At 35.5% G+C, this 21180-nt stretch overlaps 1 protein-coding gene across 2 annotated transcripts in view; it reads left to right on the forward strand.

Moving 5' to 3' along the window:
- PPM1B (protein phosphatase, Mg2+/Mn2+ dependent 1B) overlaps nucleotides 1–21180 on the forward strand; it is an 84174-nt gene that overhangs the window by 56804 nt on the left and 6190 nt on the right. For both annotated transcript variants that reach the window (XM_052647643.1, XM_052647642.1), the window contains exons 2-5: nucleotides 1698–2557; nucleotides 11265–11382; nucleotides 15476–15587; nucleotides 15972–16029. In XM_052647643.1, coding sequence (XP_052503603.1) covers nucleotides 1712–2557; nucleotides 11265–11382; nucleotides 15476–15587; nucleotides 15972–16029 — 1134 coding nt within the window. In that variant the 5' untranslated portion in view covers nucleotides 1698–1711. The remainder of the gene's footprint in view (nucleotides 1–1697; nucleotides 2558–11264; nucleotides 11383–15475; nucleotides 15588–15971; nucleotides 16030–21180) is intronic.

The raw sequence follows: 21180 nt of genomic DNA on the forward strand, positions 1-21180 counted from the left end.
TTGTATTATACTTGAATGAAAGTTATTTTTAGGTAAGAGTAAAACTTTGTCTTTTGAAAATTCTTTTAATAAATATTTGTATTTGTATTAATAATTAGTACAGTATTATATAATGAAAAGTTACAAAATCGCTACAATTTACAAATATTATATATAGTGGTTCATTGGGTTTTTAGGAATAGGAATATATAGTTTTATTGTAGTTAGATAACAGTTACAGCTGAAAAAGAGCTCTCTAAAAGATACCTAGAGCCAAATGAAAGTAAGTTGATCTAGACTAATGTGTCTCAAAATGTGATTCTTAAGTCACCAGCATGCTTTTTTGAAGACCCCATACAAGGTCTGCTGGGGGCAGGGAAATGGGGGTGTGGGAATCTGCATTTTGAGCAAATAGTAACAGCAAACATTTTGTGGTGTTTACTATGTCTCAGGAACTATTCTAAGCACTATATATTAATGCTTTCTTCCCTGTCAGGTGTAGTGAGTAAGTGAAGTTGCTCAGTCGTGTCTGACTCTTTGCGACCCCATGGACTGTAGCCTACCAGGCTCCTCCATCCATGGGATTTTCCAGGCAAAGAGTACTGGAGTGGGGTGGCATTGCCTTCTCCAGGGTATCTTCCCAACTCAGGGATCGAACCTGGGTCTCCTGCATTGTAGGCAGATGCTTTACTGTCTGAGCCACCAGGGAAGTCAGGTGTAGATACTATTGTTACTATTGACATTTGACAGAGGAGGAATTTAAGGTATAACAGACTAAGAAACTTGCTAAGGTCATACAACTCAGGAGTCTTAGGGCCAGGCTTGTATATGGAAAACATATCAAGGCATTCGCATTCCCACTGCTGTAGTCCAGGCCCTTTAAAATTGAAAAGATTTTACTCCAAAAGTGCAGCTGGGAGGATGGTGATGTGTAGTGGATTTCACAGTTCTCTCATGGGTAAAAGTAAAAGCACTTTTACTTTTTTATTAAGTAAAAGCACTGAGTAAAAGCTGTCCTAAGGCCACTTCATGGATTGTGAAACTGCAATATTAAGTAGTATGCTCTTCAGCACATCATTAAAGTTACATTTGTTTTTATGGGTTAATGGATTTCCGTCAGTCCAAGTAAAGTTCTTTGTTTGATGTGCAGTACAACCTAGATGGAATCACATGTTTGTTCAAACTGAGATTTTGTTTTAATTAATTTGGGGGATTGTCTGCAACATCTCTGGTGGGGGAATATACTTGATTATAACACTTACTTTTGGAAATCTTTCTAAAATGTATTAGCATACTTTGAGCAAAATGTTGCCAAGTGTTGAATATTGTCATTGTTCCATCTTACGCATTGAACCCTCAAATTATAAATTGAATTTTAAAATAAAAACGAGGTTTTATTTCTTGGTTTTCATTTCTCCAACAACAGTGGTTTTCAGCTTGCTGCACATGCAGATCACCAGAGAGGCATTTTAAAAAAGATAATCATATCTGGGTCCCACCCCTGGAGACTCTAGTGTGTAAGGATTGAGAAACCAGTGTTCTAGAAGAAGGCTGTATGGAGCAGTTCTCTTGGTTTCTTTTTGTTGTGGTTCCTGTAAGTTTTGATAATAATGAAAAATACACTTGAGATTAGGAGTTAACTAGAAAATAGATGAACTATTGTTGATAAATACTCTTAATTTAAATACGTAACATCTACATTTTTTTCCCCCTTTCAGATCTATTACTAAACATGGGTGCATTTTTGGACAAACCCAAAACTGAGAAACATAATGCTCATGGTGCTGGGAATGGTTTACGTTATGGCCTGAGCAGCATGCAAGGATGGAGAGTGGAAATGGAAGATGCACACACAGCTGTTGTAGGTATTCCGCACGGCTTGGAAGACTGGTCGTTTTTTGCAGTTTATGATGGTCACGCCGGATCCCGAGTAGCAAATTACTGCTCAACACACTTATTAGAACACATCACTAACAACGAAGACTTCAGGGCAGCTGGAAAGTCAGGATCTGCTCTTGAGCCTTCAGTGGAAAATGTCAAGAATGGTATCAGAACTGGCTTTTTGAAAATTGATGAATACATGCGTAACTTTTCAGACCTCAGAAATGGCATGGACAGGAGCGGTTCAACTGCAGTGGGAGTTATGATTTCACCTAAGCACATCTACTTCATCAACTGTGGCGATTCACGGGCTGTTCTGTATAGGAGTGGACAAGTCTGCTTTTCTACCCAAGATCACAAACCTTGCAACCCAAGGGAGAAAGAGCGAATCCAAAATGCAGGAGGCAGCGTAATGATACAGCGTGTTAATGGTTCATTAGCAGTGTCTCGTGCTCTGGGGGACTATGATTACAAGTGTGTGGATGGCAAGGGCCCAACAGAACAACTTGTTTCTCCAGAGCCTGAGGTTTATGAAATTTTAAGAGCAGAAGAGGATGAATTTATCATCTTGGCTTGTGATGGGATCTGGGATGTTATGAGTAATGAGGAGCTCTGTGAATTTGTTAAATCTAGGCTTGAGGTATCTGATGACCTGGAAAATGTGTGCAATTGGGTAGTGGACACTTGTTTACATAAGGTATGTAAGTCTTTTTTTGTTACAATTAAAATGCCCTATTAATTTTTAAAAGGCATGGTAAGTAAGATTAAGCAAACTTCTAAGTTTTAAAGCTTTTAATATTTTCATTAGGAAAGTCCTAAGTCCTATATATTTTAAAGTTATTCTCTTCCCCAGAAATGAAAAAAAAAATTTTTTTTTTTGCCATCCTCATTTATCTAAACCTTCTTATTTGAAAATTAAGTTTAATAAACTTCTGACATTTGTTGTCATTTAAGTGCTTTATGACTTGTTGTGGCAGAGGCATCTATACACAATTGTGACTTGATTAAAATTTTCAGCATTGGCAGTACCTGTCTTTTTTGGTTTGCCTTGGCCACTTGGCTTGTGGGATCTCAGTTTGCTGAGCAGGGATTGAACCCTGAGCCCAGGCATTGAAAGCCTGGAATCCTGATACTCGGCCATCTGGGAACTCCCGGCAATAGCTGTCTTATGCCTGGTTATGTAGCAGTTTCATTAAAAAAAAAAAAAAAAGCGTGAGAGCATGATTGTATATTAGATACACAGGAGATCAAGAGCCGCATAAAATACTGGAGGATACAACAGAAGCCTTAAGACTAAGTGAAGTTTTGTAATTTAGCTACGAGCTTACTAGCAGCTAAGACAGAAACTGAAGTAAGAGTTGTATATTTCTTATTCTGTAGTAGTAAAAGAAGCTTTTTCTAGCCATAAAACCTAAAAGGAGTTTACGTGTGACTCTGTGTAAATATGACATGGTGGATAATATCTTACTTTTATAGGAGATAATTCCATAGAGATGCCTTTATCATCCCCAATTAGAAAACCAAAGACTAGTATAAAATGCAATCTTGTTAAGAATTCCTGTGGAACACTAAAGTTTTAATTTACATTTGCAATATTATATGAATCTTATTTCGATAGAGTAATAGGAGAATCCCTACTAACAGGTAGTTAGCAACTTCCTTTAATGTCTTTAAAATATTCAGTAATTTCAAGTGGGCTTTTGACAGCATCTATATAGCAGTCGATTAAAATTTGAGTTATCTGACCAGAACCTAAAATATGTAAGTATTCTGTGACTCTGATTGAAGAAGGTTTCAGGACAGAACTAACCTTTGGTTATGTGATGTAAAGATTTTGACTGACTGACTCTGTCTAGATCAGAGCCACTCTTATTTCCTCACCATGTAAGTTGCTGTGAAAGATACAAGCATAGCCAGGAAGTTTCTCTAAAGGTCCCTGGGTCTATGGAAACACTCAGGTTTTGTTGAAGTATCTATTACTTTTCCATAGGATGGGAAGAGACACCTTCAAAAAGAGAAAATAAAAGGGCTGGTGTTTCCAGCTTTTTTCTTGATGGTATCTCTAAGTACTCTGCTGTTCATTCGTTTGTTTGTTTTTAAAGCATGTTCTATCGTTTTTGCTTCTCTGGATGAGTTAAGTACAGAAATACTGATGGTTGTCAGTGATCAAGTAGTAAGTTGTTCTAAAATTGTCTATCTCCTTGGACTCTATATGGAGAAATTGTGACGTGCGGCTTTTTGAGACAAAAGCAAGCATGTTTTTTTTTCGCCTAACTGGGAACTGAAAACTGTGTTTTCCCCAATTATTTAAAACAAAAAGTTTGTTTATTGAAAACAAGGCCAGACAGTATAGGATGTACATGTATATTTTAAGGTGATACAGAATATGTAAAGGAACACTTGAAAATTTTGCCACTGACCTAAGTGGGCTCTTGTCTTAGTTGTGGTATTTATTTTTTTCATCTTTTTTGCCTGCCTTGAATGTGTATATTTTTATAAAAAGGAATTCATTATACTTGTTATTCTGCAGTCTGCTTTTTAATTCAACAGTATATTATAGAGAGATCTCCATGTCTGTATCTATCGATCAGAATCATTTTTCATGGTTGTGTAGCAGAATGACACGTAGTTTTGAGGGGATAGCCAGAAATCTATTATGTCTGTAATTTAGAGTAAGGAGAGAAGTTTGTATTCTGGATAAACAGCACAGTCTCTTTCCTGTAAAGGATATTAGTTTTCAGGAATTTTGACCCAACCATTTTGAATGGGGTTTAAATGATTCTGGTGGTGTATCTTCCTCTGATGGTTTTCATTGGTTTAAAGTGATTAAATATTTCTGTTGATGGTGTTAAACGATTCTAGGCAGAATCTCAGAATCTTAGAAATGATAAATAATAGTGGAGAGGGACAAGGGGTTGGAACGCCACATCTCTGTATTGAATTTAGTTGAATGAAGTTGACCATCTAGTGCCTTTGAATGAAGTTACATTTATATTGAAATCAATTTTGAGATGCCTAGGTAGCTCTTTTGTGTTGAAACGGAATAGAGGTGAATTTTTTGAATCACCACATGCAACTTATGGAATTAAAGCTCTTACCCATTCCTGTTTTTCTGACTCCATAATACTGTCCTTCCACTAGTTTATATTGTAAAGCCACCAGTTAGCAATATTTAAAACACTAGGATTAAAATAGAACCTATGATTGCTTTCAATTTAGTCTGAAAGATTGAATCTAAATTTTAAAATCCATGGAAAGTGTGTTGGCCAGTGCTTACCCTGAGCAAATTGCTCAGTAGGTATTAGCTGATTTTTTTGTGTGTGGGTGGTGGAATAAATTTTAAAACATTTTTTAAAATTAATTTTTTATTGGAGTATAGTTGATTTACAGTGTTGTGTTAGTTTCTGTTGTACAACAAAGTGAATCTAGTTACCTGTTTTATATATAGTAGTGTGTATATAGAGAAGGCGATAGCACCCTGCTCCAGTACTCTTGCCTGGAGAATCCCATGGACGGAGGAGCCTGCTGCGCTGCAGTCCATGGGGTCGCGAAGAGTCAGACATGACTGAGCGACTTCACTTTCACTTTTCACTTTCATGCATTGGAGAAGGAAATGGCAATCCACTCCAGTGTTCTTGCCTGGAGAATCCCAGGGATGGGGGAGCCTGGTGGGCTGCCGTCTATGGGGTCGCATAGAGTTGGACACGACTGAAGTGACTTAGTAGCAGCAGCAGCAGCAGCAGTGTGTACATGTCAATCCCAGTCTCCCAGTTTATCCCTCCCCCCTTCCCTTAACAAGCTCTAAGTTTGTTTTCTACATCTGTGGCTCAGTTTCTGTTTTGTGAATAGATTCATTTGTACTTTTTTTTTTTTTTTAGATTCCACATGTAAGCAATCATTGATATGTCTTTCTGTCTGACTGACTTCACTTAGTATGAAATAAGTATTCTCTAGGTCCAGGTGTTAGCTGCTTTAGGAGAAAGTGTGAATGGAGTAGATTGAATTTTTAACTAGATGCTTTTAAGATTTTTTTCTGATAATAGATTTAAGTTAAGTGTTGGGAATTTCTTGATGATCCACTGGTTATAACTTGGTATTTTCATTGCCGGGGCCTGGGTTTGATTCCTGGTCAGGGAACTTAAGATCCTGCAAGCCTTGGGGCTCAGCTAACACTTTTAACATTTGTCATTCCCTAATAGTTTACAAAGATTTTTATATGTTAACTCACGTAATGTTGGGATATTATGATAACCATCATAATCACAATAGTATCAATAAATTGTTTTTTATGAGCCAGATGCTATTTTAAGCACTTTTTACACATTTTAATTTATTTAATTTTCACAACAACCGTAACAGGTAGCTAGAATTATTGTTGTTATTGATGGTCATTTATCAGAATTGCTATTCAGCAGTATGAAGCTACAAGAGTTGGATGATTCTGGTCAGGTATTACCCTATTCAGATAATTAGCTCTAGGGGGAAATGGTCCCTAAGGAAGCAGCTTTTCCATTTTATTGCCAGTGCTAGTAGCATTTCTGGTATTTATGCTAATTTCCAGGTGCATAGAATGAAAGTGAAAGTGTCAGTCGTTCAGTTGTGTCTGACTCTTTGTGACACATGGACTGTGGCCCACCAGGCTCCTCTGTCTATGGGATTCTCCAGGTAAAGAATACTGGAGTGGGTTGCCATTCTTTTCTCCAGGGAATCTTCCCAACCCAGGGATCAAACCCAGGTCTCCTACATTGCAGGCAGATTCTTTACTGTCTGAGCCACCAGGGAAGCCCGTGGAATAGAATATGTAATAGCTGTTTGCATGGCCTTTAAGAACTTTATAGATCACATTCATTTTATTTATCCTCATAGTAACCTTCTGAGGGGAACAAAGTAAAAATTTTTATTTCCAATTTGTAAGTAAGGAAATGGAGGTTTGTCATAAAAGACTTTTTTAAAAAAGAGAAGCTGTAAGTCAGATATTTGATGAGTTTTGAAGCAGAGTCTAGAATTTAAGCTTTCTGAGTTAAGTTTTGCATGTATGTTACCAAAGTTTCGCACTAGATTTGATGAAAAAAATTTTTCCAAGGGAAACTTTTAAGACCTTCCTTCCCTTTTTTCAGTAATTACAAAATTTAAAAAATTTAAACAAAATGATATTTGAAGTGAAGTTATTAATCTTTATGTCTCTTTGTCAGTCTCATTCCCTTTAGGTAGCCGCTGTTTACGGTTTGCTATATATTCTTCCAAATAATTCTCTGTGTTTATTCATAAAAATAGAAGTATAAAAAGTAGGATCATGTATACATGTTACTTTGCTAGCTCTTTGTTTTTCTTAATCATAAAAGTCAATATTTGTTCAAGTTTTTAAAAAATATAATTTTATTTCCTTTAATCAATCTATATACCACCTATTAGAAGCTTATTTATTTTAAAGCATGAGATATAATGCCTGATAATTGGATTATGTTGAGGGGAAATTAATAACATTTTCTTTTCCAAAGGCACTATCAATCTAAATCGATGATGAAACGTGGAAAAATGTACTTCTGTACCCCTTAGAATAGTTGTTTAACCCTAAACTCAGGAGCTTTTTGATTACAGTTTTCAGAAAATGTAATCATTTAATAATGCAAAAATAGACATAGATAGTATTAGAGTGGAGTGTGGCTGGGTTTTTTGAAGTATGGAAGATAAGGATGTAAAAATACAGTATATGTAATGTAGACATTCTGAAACTTTGTTGATGTCTGAATATCTCTGTAAGTTTTTTTGTAGTGCTACGTAACCATATTAATATCTAACAGTATAAGTATTAAGTGGTTAGATCCAAACTTAAATGAGTACAAGTAATATTTAACAAAATAATACACATACATGGAAAAAACATTTATTCCATTCTTTTAAAAACGGTAGTTGCATAATATGATACATGTGCACCTGTTGGACATGGCACAACTTCTCAAGCCTTGGAATCATTGGATAGTGCCACCCTTGGAGGACTGGACTTTAATCACAGTAACTCCTAGAACCTCCGCTTTGGGAAAAGAGGATGTCATTGAGAGGACTATAGCGCTATCTAATGTTAAAAGTGTGAACTACCTCGAGCTAGTTTGGAGTGTTCACAGATACTGAATATTGCTATGTCCTTCCCTGCCTCATTTAGAATATCTCTGAGGACCTGTGGCATCCTGGGGCCTTTTGGTACCCTGTTTAGAACCACAGTTTCAGTATTAGAACATAGGCTCTTTGGAAACAGACAGCTTGGTTTTGAGTTGTGCTCTGCTGCTTGGTGCAAAGCATGGGTTTCTTCATTTTATAAAATAGAGATAGTAATATCTTCTTCATGGAGTTGCTGAGACTGTAGCTTTTGGCAAGTGCATGAACAGTATCTGGTTTACAGTCCTCAATAAATTTTAGTTCTGTTGATGACAGTTATGAAATGAAGAGGTAAATTTGTGCCAAGGGAAATATAGTTTCAAGAGAAGGGAATGGTGGGAGAATTGAGTGTTTCAGAAAGGAAGTAATGATAGCCTTCATCTTTCATGGGTAAGTGGAAATTTGGGCTATTCCTTAAAATTGGCTATTTTGAACGCTGTGTAAATGTAATAACTACAGTGAGTGGCAGATTTTAAAAAGTTGATTTAAAGAATTACAACTTTGTAGTGTAAGATTCTGTTCACAGCCCATTTCATATGCTGTGTTCAGGACTTGATCCAGAAGGCTTCAGAAGCATGCAACATTCAACTTTAAAACTAACAGCATCAGATTATTTTCTGATTAATTGTAGATAACTCTTACTTACGGCAGGGCCACTGGTTATTTTGATCTATTGTTGTTCAGTTGCTTAGTCATGTCTGTTCTTTGCAGCTCTGTGAACTGCAGCACTCCAAGCTTTTGACCCATAACTATCTATTAAAATAGTTCTGATTTCTTTAAGTGCTGCTGCTGTGCTGTTGTCAAAATTAAAAAATGAAAAGATGCTGAAGTCATCAGTTTTTAAACATCTGGCTGATTGCTTTAATTGTTCAAGTTGATTTTTGCATATTTCATTTGTGGACTTTACAAAAAAATATATACTGAATATGCAAGGATGATTTATCTCTAGAAAACTAAAGAGTCATAAAGGGAACGCTCTTTTTCAATTGCTATATAAATTGTTATAAATTAATATGTAAAAATTAATGAAATACACCCATACTTTGTATTTAGGGGAAGATCATCTTTATGTACGGAGAAGGCAATGGCACCCCACTCCAGTACTCTTGCCTGAAAAATTCCATGGACGGAGGAGCCTGGCATGCTGCAGTCCATGGGGTCGCAAAGAGTCGGACACGACCCAGCGACTTCACTTTCATTTTTCACTTTCATACATTGGAGGAAGAAATGGCAACCCACTCCAGTGTTCTTGCCTGGAGAATCCCAGGGACGGGGGAGCCTGGTGGGCTGCTGTCTGTGGGGTCGCACAGAGTCGGACACGGCTGAAGTGACTTAGCATCAGCAGTAGCGTCTTTATGTAGAAATAGAATTACCATCGTTGAAATCATACATGCTGAGATGTTTATGTAAATTATTTTCTTTAAATATCTTCAGGTTCTTAAACTTCTTGAAATTATCTTTTAGTTAATTTTCCAAATAATAGGATGTATGTTTTATAACTTATAAAAATCTAATGGAAATTATATATATATGATAGATTAAGAATGGGTAAACAGTGCTCATACTGTTATTAACAAAATAGAGAATAGAAGAAACTGGATTTCTAAAAATGTAAGGTGTTAATTCTGTTTATTCATAAAATTGCTTTAAAAAGTCATTGGTATTCATGTGATGCTTGATTCTTGAATATCTATGGTATAAAGAGTTTTCCTGACCTGAATTTACATGGTAAAACCCGATTCCTATTCCTATGGGATGTATTGCTGTTTGAAATTGTAGGGTGTATATGTGGGATATGTGTATGTGTATCTTCATATATGTGTGTGTGTGTGTGTGTGTGTGTGCGATGATATATATATTCATATAGCCAATGTAGTTTTTTTTTTTTTGCCATACCACATGGTATGTGGCTCTTAGTTTTCCAACCAGGGATCGAATCCGTATCCCCTGCATTGGAAGCACAGAATCTTAACCACTGGACCATCTGGAAGTGCCCACCAGTGTATACTAGGTCATTATGAAAGTTTTGGTGGGTTTCATTACGTAATAAAATTCATCTGGGCCAGTTTGGAAATCCTGATTCTTTTTTCCCCCCAGATATTAAGAATTGAATGATATATTCATGGTGATTCTTTCTATTAAAGCATAAGAATTTGTACAGAGAAATACTGTTTTCGAAGTCTTCTTAAGACTCAACCTATACTGCCTTCAAACTTAGCTGCATTGAGGTTTAGCAGTTTTTCAAGGCCTGCCTGTGTTTGACTGTGTCATGTGGGTCCCCAGAAGGTGACAAGTCTTAACCGAAGAGTGCTCAGCTAGATTCTGGCTACGATGACTGCAAAGAGCAGCATGGATGTGTTGTTGGCTCTCTTCACTTGGGTTGGCAAATCCCAACCTCCATTGACTTAATGTTTTAGAGAGGTAAATAGGAAAAAAAAAAAGTTAAAAGAAGATCACTATTCTAAGAACAGTTTCATTTGGTTTTAAGAAATTCAGTAAAAGTAATATACCTTTAAGAAACTGTTTTAACTTTATTGCTTATAGTCTTGTGGTAATAGAGTAGTGCATATCCCATGCTTCCTTTTTGATACAGATCTTTTGTGATGGTGTGATTAAAAAGGCAGCAGTAAAATTTGTCCTTCAATTAGTAGTTTTAGCTGCTCTCTCCAAATCCTGACACTGTCTGATGTCATTTCTTCAGAAGTTATTTCATCTGACTGCAGTGTATCTGTTTGATCATTTGATACTATACCCTCAGAACAGTTTCCAGTTTAACTTTTTTCTCTGCTTGTTTAGTTTAGTGTCTTGGGTATCCTAGTGATCCACAGTTTTCATCCATGTCAGTTTAGTAGAGTTTCAGTAGCATTGCTCCAATGCAGGTTAATTAGCTAGGGGGAAAAATGCGTATTTTCTTTGGGAGGATGCATATTGGGCTTAAGTCGCTTTCGGAATATGCAGTCTTGAGTGGGAAACAAAGTTTTTAGAAGATTTAATATGTATGAAGATATCTTCATTTCTCAAGTAGTACAATAGACATAGATAAGAGGAGGTGCATAGATTCAGAAATCATAAAATAATTATGATCTACCATACCTAAGAGTCCTTGTTTCTTCAGGGTGTGCTTCAAATAGTTGTTTGAAAATGAGTGTGTTGAAGGTGTACATTCTGGATAATTAAATAATTGCTTAAAGTAAATAATAGTTGGTAGACTGTAGAAGTATAATTTTTATTTTCTTTTTTTTAATATACAGGGAAGTCGAGATAACATGAGTATTGTACTAGTTTGCTTTTCAAATGCCCCCAAGGTCTCAGATGAAGCAATGAGAAAAGACTCAGAGTTGGATAAGTACTTGGAATCACGGGTGGAAGGTAAGAAAGATGCTTTTTTTTTTAATTTAGAAGAAAAGCAAAAGTATTATTCCTTGTTTGCCAAATAATTCTTTTAAAATTTCCTATAGATTTTGGACTAAAAGTCCATTATTCAGCAGTGAGAGAGGGGAAAGCTAGTCTCCTTAACTTCAACCTAATTTGCTAATTGTTTGGGTTTGAATCTTTTGTTTACATATGTTCCATCTATTCTTTTCCCTTTTTTCTTCCCTTTTGGGTTAATCAGTATTTTCTATTTGAGTTAATCCCTGCATTTGCTCATTAGTTATACATTCTTGGAAATATTCATTTAGTGGTTAGCCTGATAGAGAATACATTTTAGAGTCTATGGCAGGATCGCTGGTTTAATACTTTAGTTTTATATGTGCTACTTTTCAGATATAAAATTATTTTGTATGACGTTATACATGTCGGTCTTATTTATTTTGCCTCAATGTCATTCTTACAAAGTTCTTTCCTCAATTCAGGGTTACATTTTTAAAAAAAAAACACAAAATACAAGATTTTACTTTATATTTTTTAAACTGTTTTTATATTGGAGTAAAGTTGATTAACAATGTTGTGATAGTTTCAGATATACAGCAGAGTGATTCACTTATACATGTTATACATGTCTATTCTTTTTCAGTTCTTTTCCCATTTTAAGTTGTTACATAATATTGAGTAGCAAGTTCAGGGTTACCTATTGACCTATATTTTTTCCTAACACCTTTATGGCTTGATCATTATTACTTTTCAATAGTAAATTTAAATGATAGAATGATTATGGTGTGGTCAGCTTGTTGAATTTGGCCTAGTTATGAGTCATGTTTTAGATGTATAGTAGCCATAGTAATTGGTAAAAGTTTTGAAATGCAAAGATTGGTGATTTCAAATGTGTAATCACCAAAAGAAAACTACATTCTTTTGCAGATTTGGTGGCGAGGGGCTGATTTATCTTTGCTAGCTTTACGGTTGTCTGCACATCTAAACAAAGGTGCCATACGGTTTTTTGTTGTTGTTGGTCTGCGATTTCTTCAACCCTGAACTGTCAGTGAAGTTGTGTTTTCAGCATAATGGAGAGATAAGGAACATGTGAAAACACTTGGAAGACCGTGTCAGAAGCATTTATTCCTGTTGATAATGTCGTAATTATTAAGAGGAGCTGTTTATAGGAGTTTTTAGTAACATACATTTTCTGAAAGGTCGAGTGTATTGGGGTGGGAGGTTGCTGGCTCAAATTTGTCAGAAGATGAGGAAGAGTTTCTTATTGTCCTATTTCCTTGTTGACAAAAAAGAAGCTAGATAGTTTTCATTTGGGGAAGAACTCTAAAATTTGGTCAATTACATGTTATATGATCTTGCTGCTGCTAAGTCGCTTCAGTCGTGTCTGACTCTGTGCGACCCCATAGACGGCAGCCCACCAGGCTCCCCCATCCCTGGGATTCTCCAGGCAAGAACACTGGAGTGGGTTGCCATTGCCTTCTCCAATATGATCTTGACCAACTTGCCTAATCTCTCTTAAGGCTCCAGTTTCTTTATTGTGAACTAAAGGTAAAAATACCAACCATACAGTTTGTTTTAAATAAATGAGATAACTTTGTTAAGTACTTGGTAATGTGCCTAGCACACAAGTCCTCAGCAAACTGTAGCTTTTATTAACTCTTCCGTAACAGCTAAATTTTAATTTCTTAAATGTGTGGTCAGTTCAGCTCAATGTGGGTTGTTAACATTTAATATTAATTTTATTTTGTATGGTTTTAAACTATCCAAAATATGTTATATGGCAGAGATAACAAATATGTATTAATATAATGTGATCATGGGCCCTGTGGCAGACACTTGATTATAATCACTCAATCAAAAAACTCTTTAAAATCCTTGAAAAAGCAGCCACTACAGATCAATATGCCTCGGTACCTAACTTCTTTTTTATAAGCAGTTGTTCTTCAAGAGCTCTATATTTCTCTTAGGGTTTAAAGTCATGTAATCTGATATTAGAATTTTGAGGTGAAAGCGTTCTGGTATATTGGCAGGTCTGTGTATGTGTTTTTATTGGGTGTGCAGAGGGGAGGTATAATGTTAAATAGTCTTTAACCTAAATTGATTAGATATCTGGTGAATGCCTTCTGTATGTATTCATTACTTCAGCAGTCCCTGAGCATGAGAGTCACTGGGAAGGTAGCAGAAAACAAAGCAAATATGTTCCTGATCTCACGGAATTTATAATCTAGTAGAAATCAGTATGTGTGTGTGTGTATTTTTTTTTTTTAATAGAAGAAAACAGAACAGTAGGCAGACAGTAGTAGCAAGGAATATTGGTTAGGAACTTCTTTTTGAGGAAAAACATTTAAGCAGATGACTGTATATGGGAAAGAGTGGCTCTTTGGGGAAAGAACATTCCAGCAAAGGAAGCAATAAGAACTGAGGAGTGAATGTGCTTAGAGTGTATGGCTGGATTAGAAAGAGCTGGTAGAAAAGTGAAAGACTAGGAGAGATTGCTAACAAGCAGATCATGCACTACTCTGCAGACGTAAATGAGGACTTTGGACTTTATTTAAATAGTGTTGGGAAGTCATGGGGGATGTTGAGCACAAGGGTAACTTGATCTCACTTTTTAAAGACCTCTCTCTGTTGCTCTGTGAAGAAGAGATTGTAAAGAGGGACAGGAGAGAGGAAGCCAAGAGACCAGTTAGAAATGCATTGAAGCAGGTGACAGATGGTGGGGGAGGATTGGATTGCAGAGTCACCAGTGGTATGTGGAAGTTGGTTGGTGAAGTGCTAGACTGCAGTGGTTTTGGGTTAGGGGAGGTTGTCCCTCATGCCACACACAGCAATGTCTGGAGACAGATGTGGTCTCATAAATGAGGGTGCCACTGACATCCAGTGAGTGAGGCCAGAATGTTCCGTAACATTCTGCAGTGCACAGGACAACCTTCACAGCAAAAAATTGTCTAAAACATCTGTAGTGCTGAAGTTGAGAATTCTTGGACTATAGAGATAGAGTGTAAGGTAGAAAAACACAGTCCTGCCTTCATGAAGTTTACAGTCTGTAATCTAGTAAATATCATGTACAGTAGGAGTATCTAGCAACACTCCTATCCAGGCATGGGTCAGAGAAGGATCTGAGAAAGTTATACATGAGGTTGAAACGTGAAGGATGAATACACTTTAACCATACAAAAGGGTTAGTTGAACAGGTTTAAAAAGTGTTGCAGACCAAGGGAGGAAGTACATGTGAAAATCTAGAAGACTTCTTTGAATAGCTCCTTTGGCAATATAGCTAGGGGTGGGGCAGAGTTGAATAGGAGCAGTGAAAGTTAAGGTCATGGTCCTTGTGAGGGATGCATGGTAAACCGTTTGGATTTTGCCTCTTGAGGGCTGCTTAGGACACTGCTTTGTTGTTGTTTTAAAAGTAAGTTTGCTGTTGTCTGATTTTTCAAGAAGTTTATTGTCTTGATACTGGCCAGATAAATCATGCCTTAAGAATCTGTTTTCTGGAAATTGTAAATATAAATGGAACATATACATGTTTTATTTTGTTAGAGTATTAGCAAGTTCTGAGATTTATTTTCCTTTTTTGTTTTAAATAAATTGTGCCTGGTGAAAATAATAAAGCAATGGATTCATAAAGGCAAAAATAAATAGATTATAGAACATACTGTTTAGACAAAAACCTATAAAGCAAATTTTAATCTTCCCTTCTTACAATCCTTATCCTTCCATTGCTTTTCTTTTCCTGTAATTATAGCGTTAATAACTTTTATATATTCATATAAAATAATGTGTTTTCATGTAAAAAAAAATGTGTTTCCATGTGGCTGTGCCTTGTTCATAGGGATCCATTGTAGTGATTATAAGCCATTTCACTCAGTGGCTATTCTGAAGTTTTCTTAACTGTTCCTTTATTGGACATTTAATGTTCCAGTTTTTGCTTTTATGAATAATGCTAGAATGAGTATATATATGCAAATAACTTTTTATCTTACCTCTTTTTGTTCCTTGTTTGATAGTATTGCCAAGTAGTACCTCTTGATTCACTTTGTGAATTCTGAGTTATCACATTAATTCAGGAACTCTTCTTAAAAACCTGCAGAAATTATGGAGAAGTCTGGTGAGGAAGGGATGCCTGATCTTGCCCACGTCATGCGCATCTTGTCTGCAGAAAATATCCCAAATTTGCCTCCTGGGGGAGGTCTTGCTGGCAAGTAAGTAGAACAAAAAGAACTAATTTTAACTTCATTTATAATTAGTAATTAAATAATTTGGGTTTAGAAGTACATCAATTATCTAAAGATGAAATAGGTTGACAGTTCTTATACTAAAGAACATTTAAATTTCATCCAAAAGGTTTTCTTTTTAAGACATTATTTATTATATTCTTTGGAGGCTGAGTATCCTTCCCTTAGTAAATGAGAACAGATGGATTGTGCAGGATCAAATTCTGAGAGAAATGCAGAAACTGTTCTTGGCAGGTATTTATTGAGGCAGTTAATTTTTGACTGTAGTCAAGATATATGAAGTATTATTTTAAATATGCAGAAGCTTAATAACTATGTAATTTAATAAAACTAAAGCATAATTTTTTTTAGGCGCCATGTTATTGAAGCTGTTTATAGTAGGCTGAATCCACATAGAGAAAGTGATGGGGTAAGTTTTGTTTTATTTCTTAAGTATTTTAAATAATCTTATTATATAAACAGTGGCTATAAATATACATATACACAATGACTGCTTTTCACTTTAAGGAGTCAGTTAAAGTTTAAGGAGATGTATTGAAGTGGAAGATAGAGCTAAAGTTCTGTTTTGTAGATAGGTATGTTGTCATTTAATGGGCATCAAATACCTTTTTGTGTGGGCTGTACTTATTTCTTCCCTGTATGTCTTGCCTTTCCTTTTCCTTCTCCCTTAAATCTTAATTTTGAGGCAAACAAAGAATGTGCTTTTAAATGTGTCCATTTCTCCTCCAGCAGGCTGCTGCCATCACTGGAAGTTAGTGATCCTGATCAGACTAGACCTTTCAGACTCTTATTTTATAGACTAGACCTTTCAGTGCCTCTTTTGTGCCCAGTTGAACACCTGAGAATAATTTCATTCTAGCCTTCTTGTTGTGCTCTGGGTATATATGTTGAACTGAGATAACCATTTTTTGTTGTACTCTGCTGTGCTTCATCAGAGCAAAACTCTTTGTCCCTTTGCCTTCCTTAGAAATACTGATCAACTGCTCCTCTGTAGGTTTTTAATTTTATTTTAATACTAGTACTAGGAGGCCACACAGTATCCTTTAAAAAAAAAAAAAAACTGCCCTAAATTTCAAAGTTAGTAATTCAAATAACTGTTTTCTCATAGAGTTTTCAAGTTTTTGGACGTCTAAAACTGAACAATTTAATTTTAACATGTATGCTTCAAAGATTTAAGAGAGCCAAACTTCGTAATAAAACTTACTGAGAGGAAATAGCCTCTATGCTCCAGCTCCTCTTGGCAGGTCTTGAGAGACCACTATCGGCCACTGGTAGTAATTATGTGTCATTTTAATTGCATTGTTTTCCAGGCTTCATTATTGCACAGCAGTATCATATAATTTCTTTTTTCTTAGCAATGAAAGTTACATTGACTAAAAGGGAAATTTTTACAACTAATGCATTTTAGTTACCTGAATAAAATGATACTATATATTGCTAATAACAGAATTTATACCTGGGTTTAGAGCAGTGATTCTGAGACTTTCTTTTGTGTCAGGTACCTCTAAAGTATTCAGAATTGTGTCCAAAGCTGTGGAAATTAATTTAAGAATAAAGATAACATCATCTGATGCATTTAGACAACTCCAAACCAAACAAGTGAGGACAGGATGTCAAGAAAGATGGTGGTAGTTGGGAGGTAAAGAGAGCCTTACCTCTTCAGGTAGATTGTAGGTTCCACGTAGCAGCCACTACCAAGGTTGGAGGAACTAAGCCCTCAAGTAGTTATTGATTCATTATTAGCCACATAATTACTTTGTTCCCTCACATGTTTGAAAATGTAGTCCCAGTGTGTAATCTGAAAAATTATTTCATAATATACTTGCTAGGTTTCTTAGTCTCTCAAGAAAGTTCGCAGCTTTTATTCCAAACAAAAAAGTTTATAACCCAGAATTTCTGTTAAACATATAGCAAGGATGAACAACACCAACGAAAGGATGAATTTTAAACTTTCTTTAAAAATAGAAAATATGTATTATACATAGTAGCTGTGTAAACAGTGCATAAATAAGCAACAGAACCATGAAACTGAGGAGAGCTGCTCAGGATATAAAACTGGCCTTAAAGATGATTATTTGAATTGAAATTGAAAGTGTTAGTTGCCCAATCATGTCCAACTCTTTCCAGCCGCGCGGACTGCAGCCCACCAGTCTCTGTCCATGGCATTCTCCAGGCAAGAATACTAGGGTGGGTGGCCATTCCCTTCTCCAGGGGATCTTTCCAACCCAGGGATTGAACCCAGATCTTCCATATTGCAGGCAGATTCTTTACTGTCTGAGCCACCAGGGAAGCCCTAGTGATTATTATATGATTCTAAATCAAGAAAATGTATAGTTACTCACCTTTGTATATAAACACTGATAATCCACCATGTAATGAGTGGATGTGGGAGGAGATTATGAAACATAAGGCAAGGTCCCCCATCCCTGCTCTGAATGCAGCCGGCAGTGTTCATACAAGCAGAGAAGTTAAGTAATAAAAAGGTTTCACATCATTTGCCAAAGAACAAAAAGAAATGCAAAATATAGAACAATTGCCATGCGAATGTCAGATTTTCAGAGATAAGGCGAGATTTGAAGAATGGTTTGCATGACAGAAATTAAAAGAGGGAGATTATAGTTCATGTGGATTGGGAGAGGCAGGAACAAAGTTTAAGCTGTCTCTGAAAGAGCGGATGTCATTTTGGCTCGAGCAGGAAACTGCTATGGTGAAAAATAAGAATTCAGGATGCCAGAAGTATTTTTGAAGAGACTGGAGACACCTTTTGAACTTTATATTTTTTAGAATGAGGAGCCACTGTGTGTTTACAGCGTAAGAATGGCAGACTCAGGAGTATCTGTGGTATTCTAATCTGTTAGAAACATATGCAGTATTAAATTAAAGAGATGCTAGAAGTCAAGTAGTTGTGAATGATCACAGAGATACTAAGTGTAAACTCATTAGATAAATGTGTGAATTAGAGAAACTTTCTTGTTTACTATAAAAACACGCTTTGAAGCCCAGAATCCTATGTTGGGAAACATTACTTTACCCTTTCAGAATAATCACAACCTTAGAAAAAATGTTGAACCATAATCAAAAGTAGAAGTATACTAAAAAAATACAAAAGAAACAGAAAACTGAAGAAATGATTATGTTTGATTAAATTCTTAGGCCTTAACTTGAAGCACGGAAGTGCTCCATGAATGCTTCTCAGCTTGGTCAGATCTGTGCCAAGTGGAAGTTGCTGCCAGGAAGTACAGAGTGGCGGGGACTGATACAGTTAACTCGCAGAATGGGCAAGACAGGAGTGTGCTAGAAAGACAGAAGAGGAGACAGTTGTATGGGGCGGGGGAGGGGAGGAGCTCACTTTTAAAATATTTTTTTAATAAAAATAATTATTCAGGTATTTGAAAATACAAATGCTAGTCACAGTAAATCAAAGATTATTTAGAATCCTAAAACATCTGCGTTATATTAAAGATAGAATTGTTCTGCTATAAATGCTTATCAGCAGTATCAGAAATGGGTATTCATTTTTCTTATATTAAAAAAAGCCTTTTGGTTAATAAAAGTATTTTTTAAAAAAGCTGAGTTGAGTATAAGTCAGAATATATTTAAATATATTCAGGAAAGTCATTATTTAGGGGAATTTTAAATTGTTTTACTTAACTTTTTTTTTTTTTCTGTTCAACTTTCTGGAGTATGTTCAGTCTTCTTAATGTGATACTTCCCCAGCTTTAAAATCAGTATCTGGAAAAGAGTCAAGCTTGAAATTTTAATAAAGGGTTTTGTGAATCCCTCAAAAGTTTTTGCAGATATATTTATGTGTGTGCATAAATACTATTTAATGATTAGAGTATGTCTGATTTTCATTAGTTCCTCAAAGGAGTCTGTCACCCCCAAAAGAATAATAACCTAGGGGACTAGAAAAAGTAAAAAATTACATTTTGCTCTAAGTTATTGTTATATTACGTAGGGCTCTGGGATAACCCCCACTCTTTAATGCTAGTTTGTTTTTAATTGAAGTTTAGTTGATTTACAGAGTTGTGCTAGTTTAAAGTGTACAGCACAGTGATATACAGTTTTCAGTTTTTTCAGATTCTTTTTCATTACAGGTTATTACAAGATATTGAATATAGTTCTCTGTGCTATATAGTCCAGAAAATGCTAGTCTAGTTTTATAACTTGAATTTAAATTCTTTTGAGATCTGGGACTTCATCCAATTTGTCTATAGCTGTTCCCCAGCACCTTTAATAGTGTCTGGTATATGTTGAGAGCTCAGTAAATACTAGTTAAATAAGGAACATTTCTGTTTCTTTCTCTGTAGTTGTATGCTAAGACTATCTTTAAGTCATATATTTTAAAAACTAATTTGAGGTTGCTCATGAGTAGGAAAGTTTATTATTTGAGCTTTGTACTTTTCACTCCAAAAGGTTAACTTCTTCCCTCAAAGGAGACTTAAAATACTTTTGAATTATTATACCAGTGATCAAATAGCTGTATAAGTTGATGATTCTTCAGTGATAAAGAGGAACTTGTATTTTCCCAACTCCTACTTGTGCTAAGCCGTATCTGCGTAACTATCTACATACTATGTAGGTAACTCAGCATTCTTACCTTACAGAGAAGACCAAGAATTGGTGCAAAGAAGTAGCTTGCCCAGGCTGCAAAGCTAGATGAATCCAGTAGCTAGAATTGGAGTGTGAGTCAGAATGCCTCCAAAATCTGTTCCCTTTATACCTTTCCATGCAGCCTCTCTAAGATATTTAGAGATTACATATGTGTCTATACCCCACCTCTGTCTCTCGTGTAAGAAAAATCATTTCCAGTTCTCTAGTAGCCTTAAAATATTCCATTTTTGATGAGGAATAGTTTATAAACTTGTTGAGATTAAGCAGTCAAGCCCAGTGTCTTATTAGTTATTTTTCATTTAAATATACACTTTTATTCTAATTAAAAATAAGGTATTTGGATTTTGAGAATGGGAGGAAAGAAAACAAAAGCCCTCCAAAATCTTCCTTTTCTGTTTTCACATTACTAAATTTTATAGACAAATCTTTTTAATTTTATTTCAAATAGATCAATTATATTTTTATATCACAGTTTTAGGACTTTGTGAATACTGTTTTTTTTTTTGTAAATTGTTTCTCATTTACTTTTCACTTGTCAGAGCATTTTTTATGGAGAAGATCTACTTACACTGTTTGACAACACACTAACTTTAGTCACTGTTTTTTAAGGTGTCATTTGACATACTCCTCCTCATAGCTTTGGTCTTGACCATTTTAAAAATTATTTCAGATTGACTGAAGTTTACATGCTTCTTGCAGATGATATATAATTTATTAGATTCTTTATTAGTCACTCTTAATTATATCTCATGAAGTCATATTTGAGAATCTTCTAAAGATTATTTTTACCTGACAAACAGGGATGAGGACTCCAAAAAAAAGAAAAAAACCACACAGTAAATATCTATACTAGCATTCCTTAAGTTTTCTCCACTGTTTGAAGAGTTTCGCTTATGGCCACTATGTTTTTAAAAAATTGCTGCAGATGAATTTTAGCTGATTAAAT

Source organism: Budorcas taxicolor, chromosome 11 (genome assembly GCF_023091745.1).
Source record: "Budorcas taxicolor isolate Tak-1 chromosome 11, Takin1.1, whole genome shotgun sequence".
NCBI classification, from domain to species: Eukaryota; Metazoa; Chordata; class Mammalia; order Artiodactyla; family Bovidae; genus Budorcas; species Budorcas taxicolor.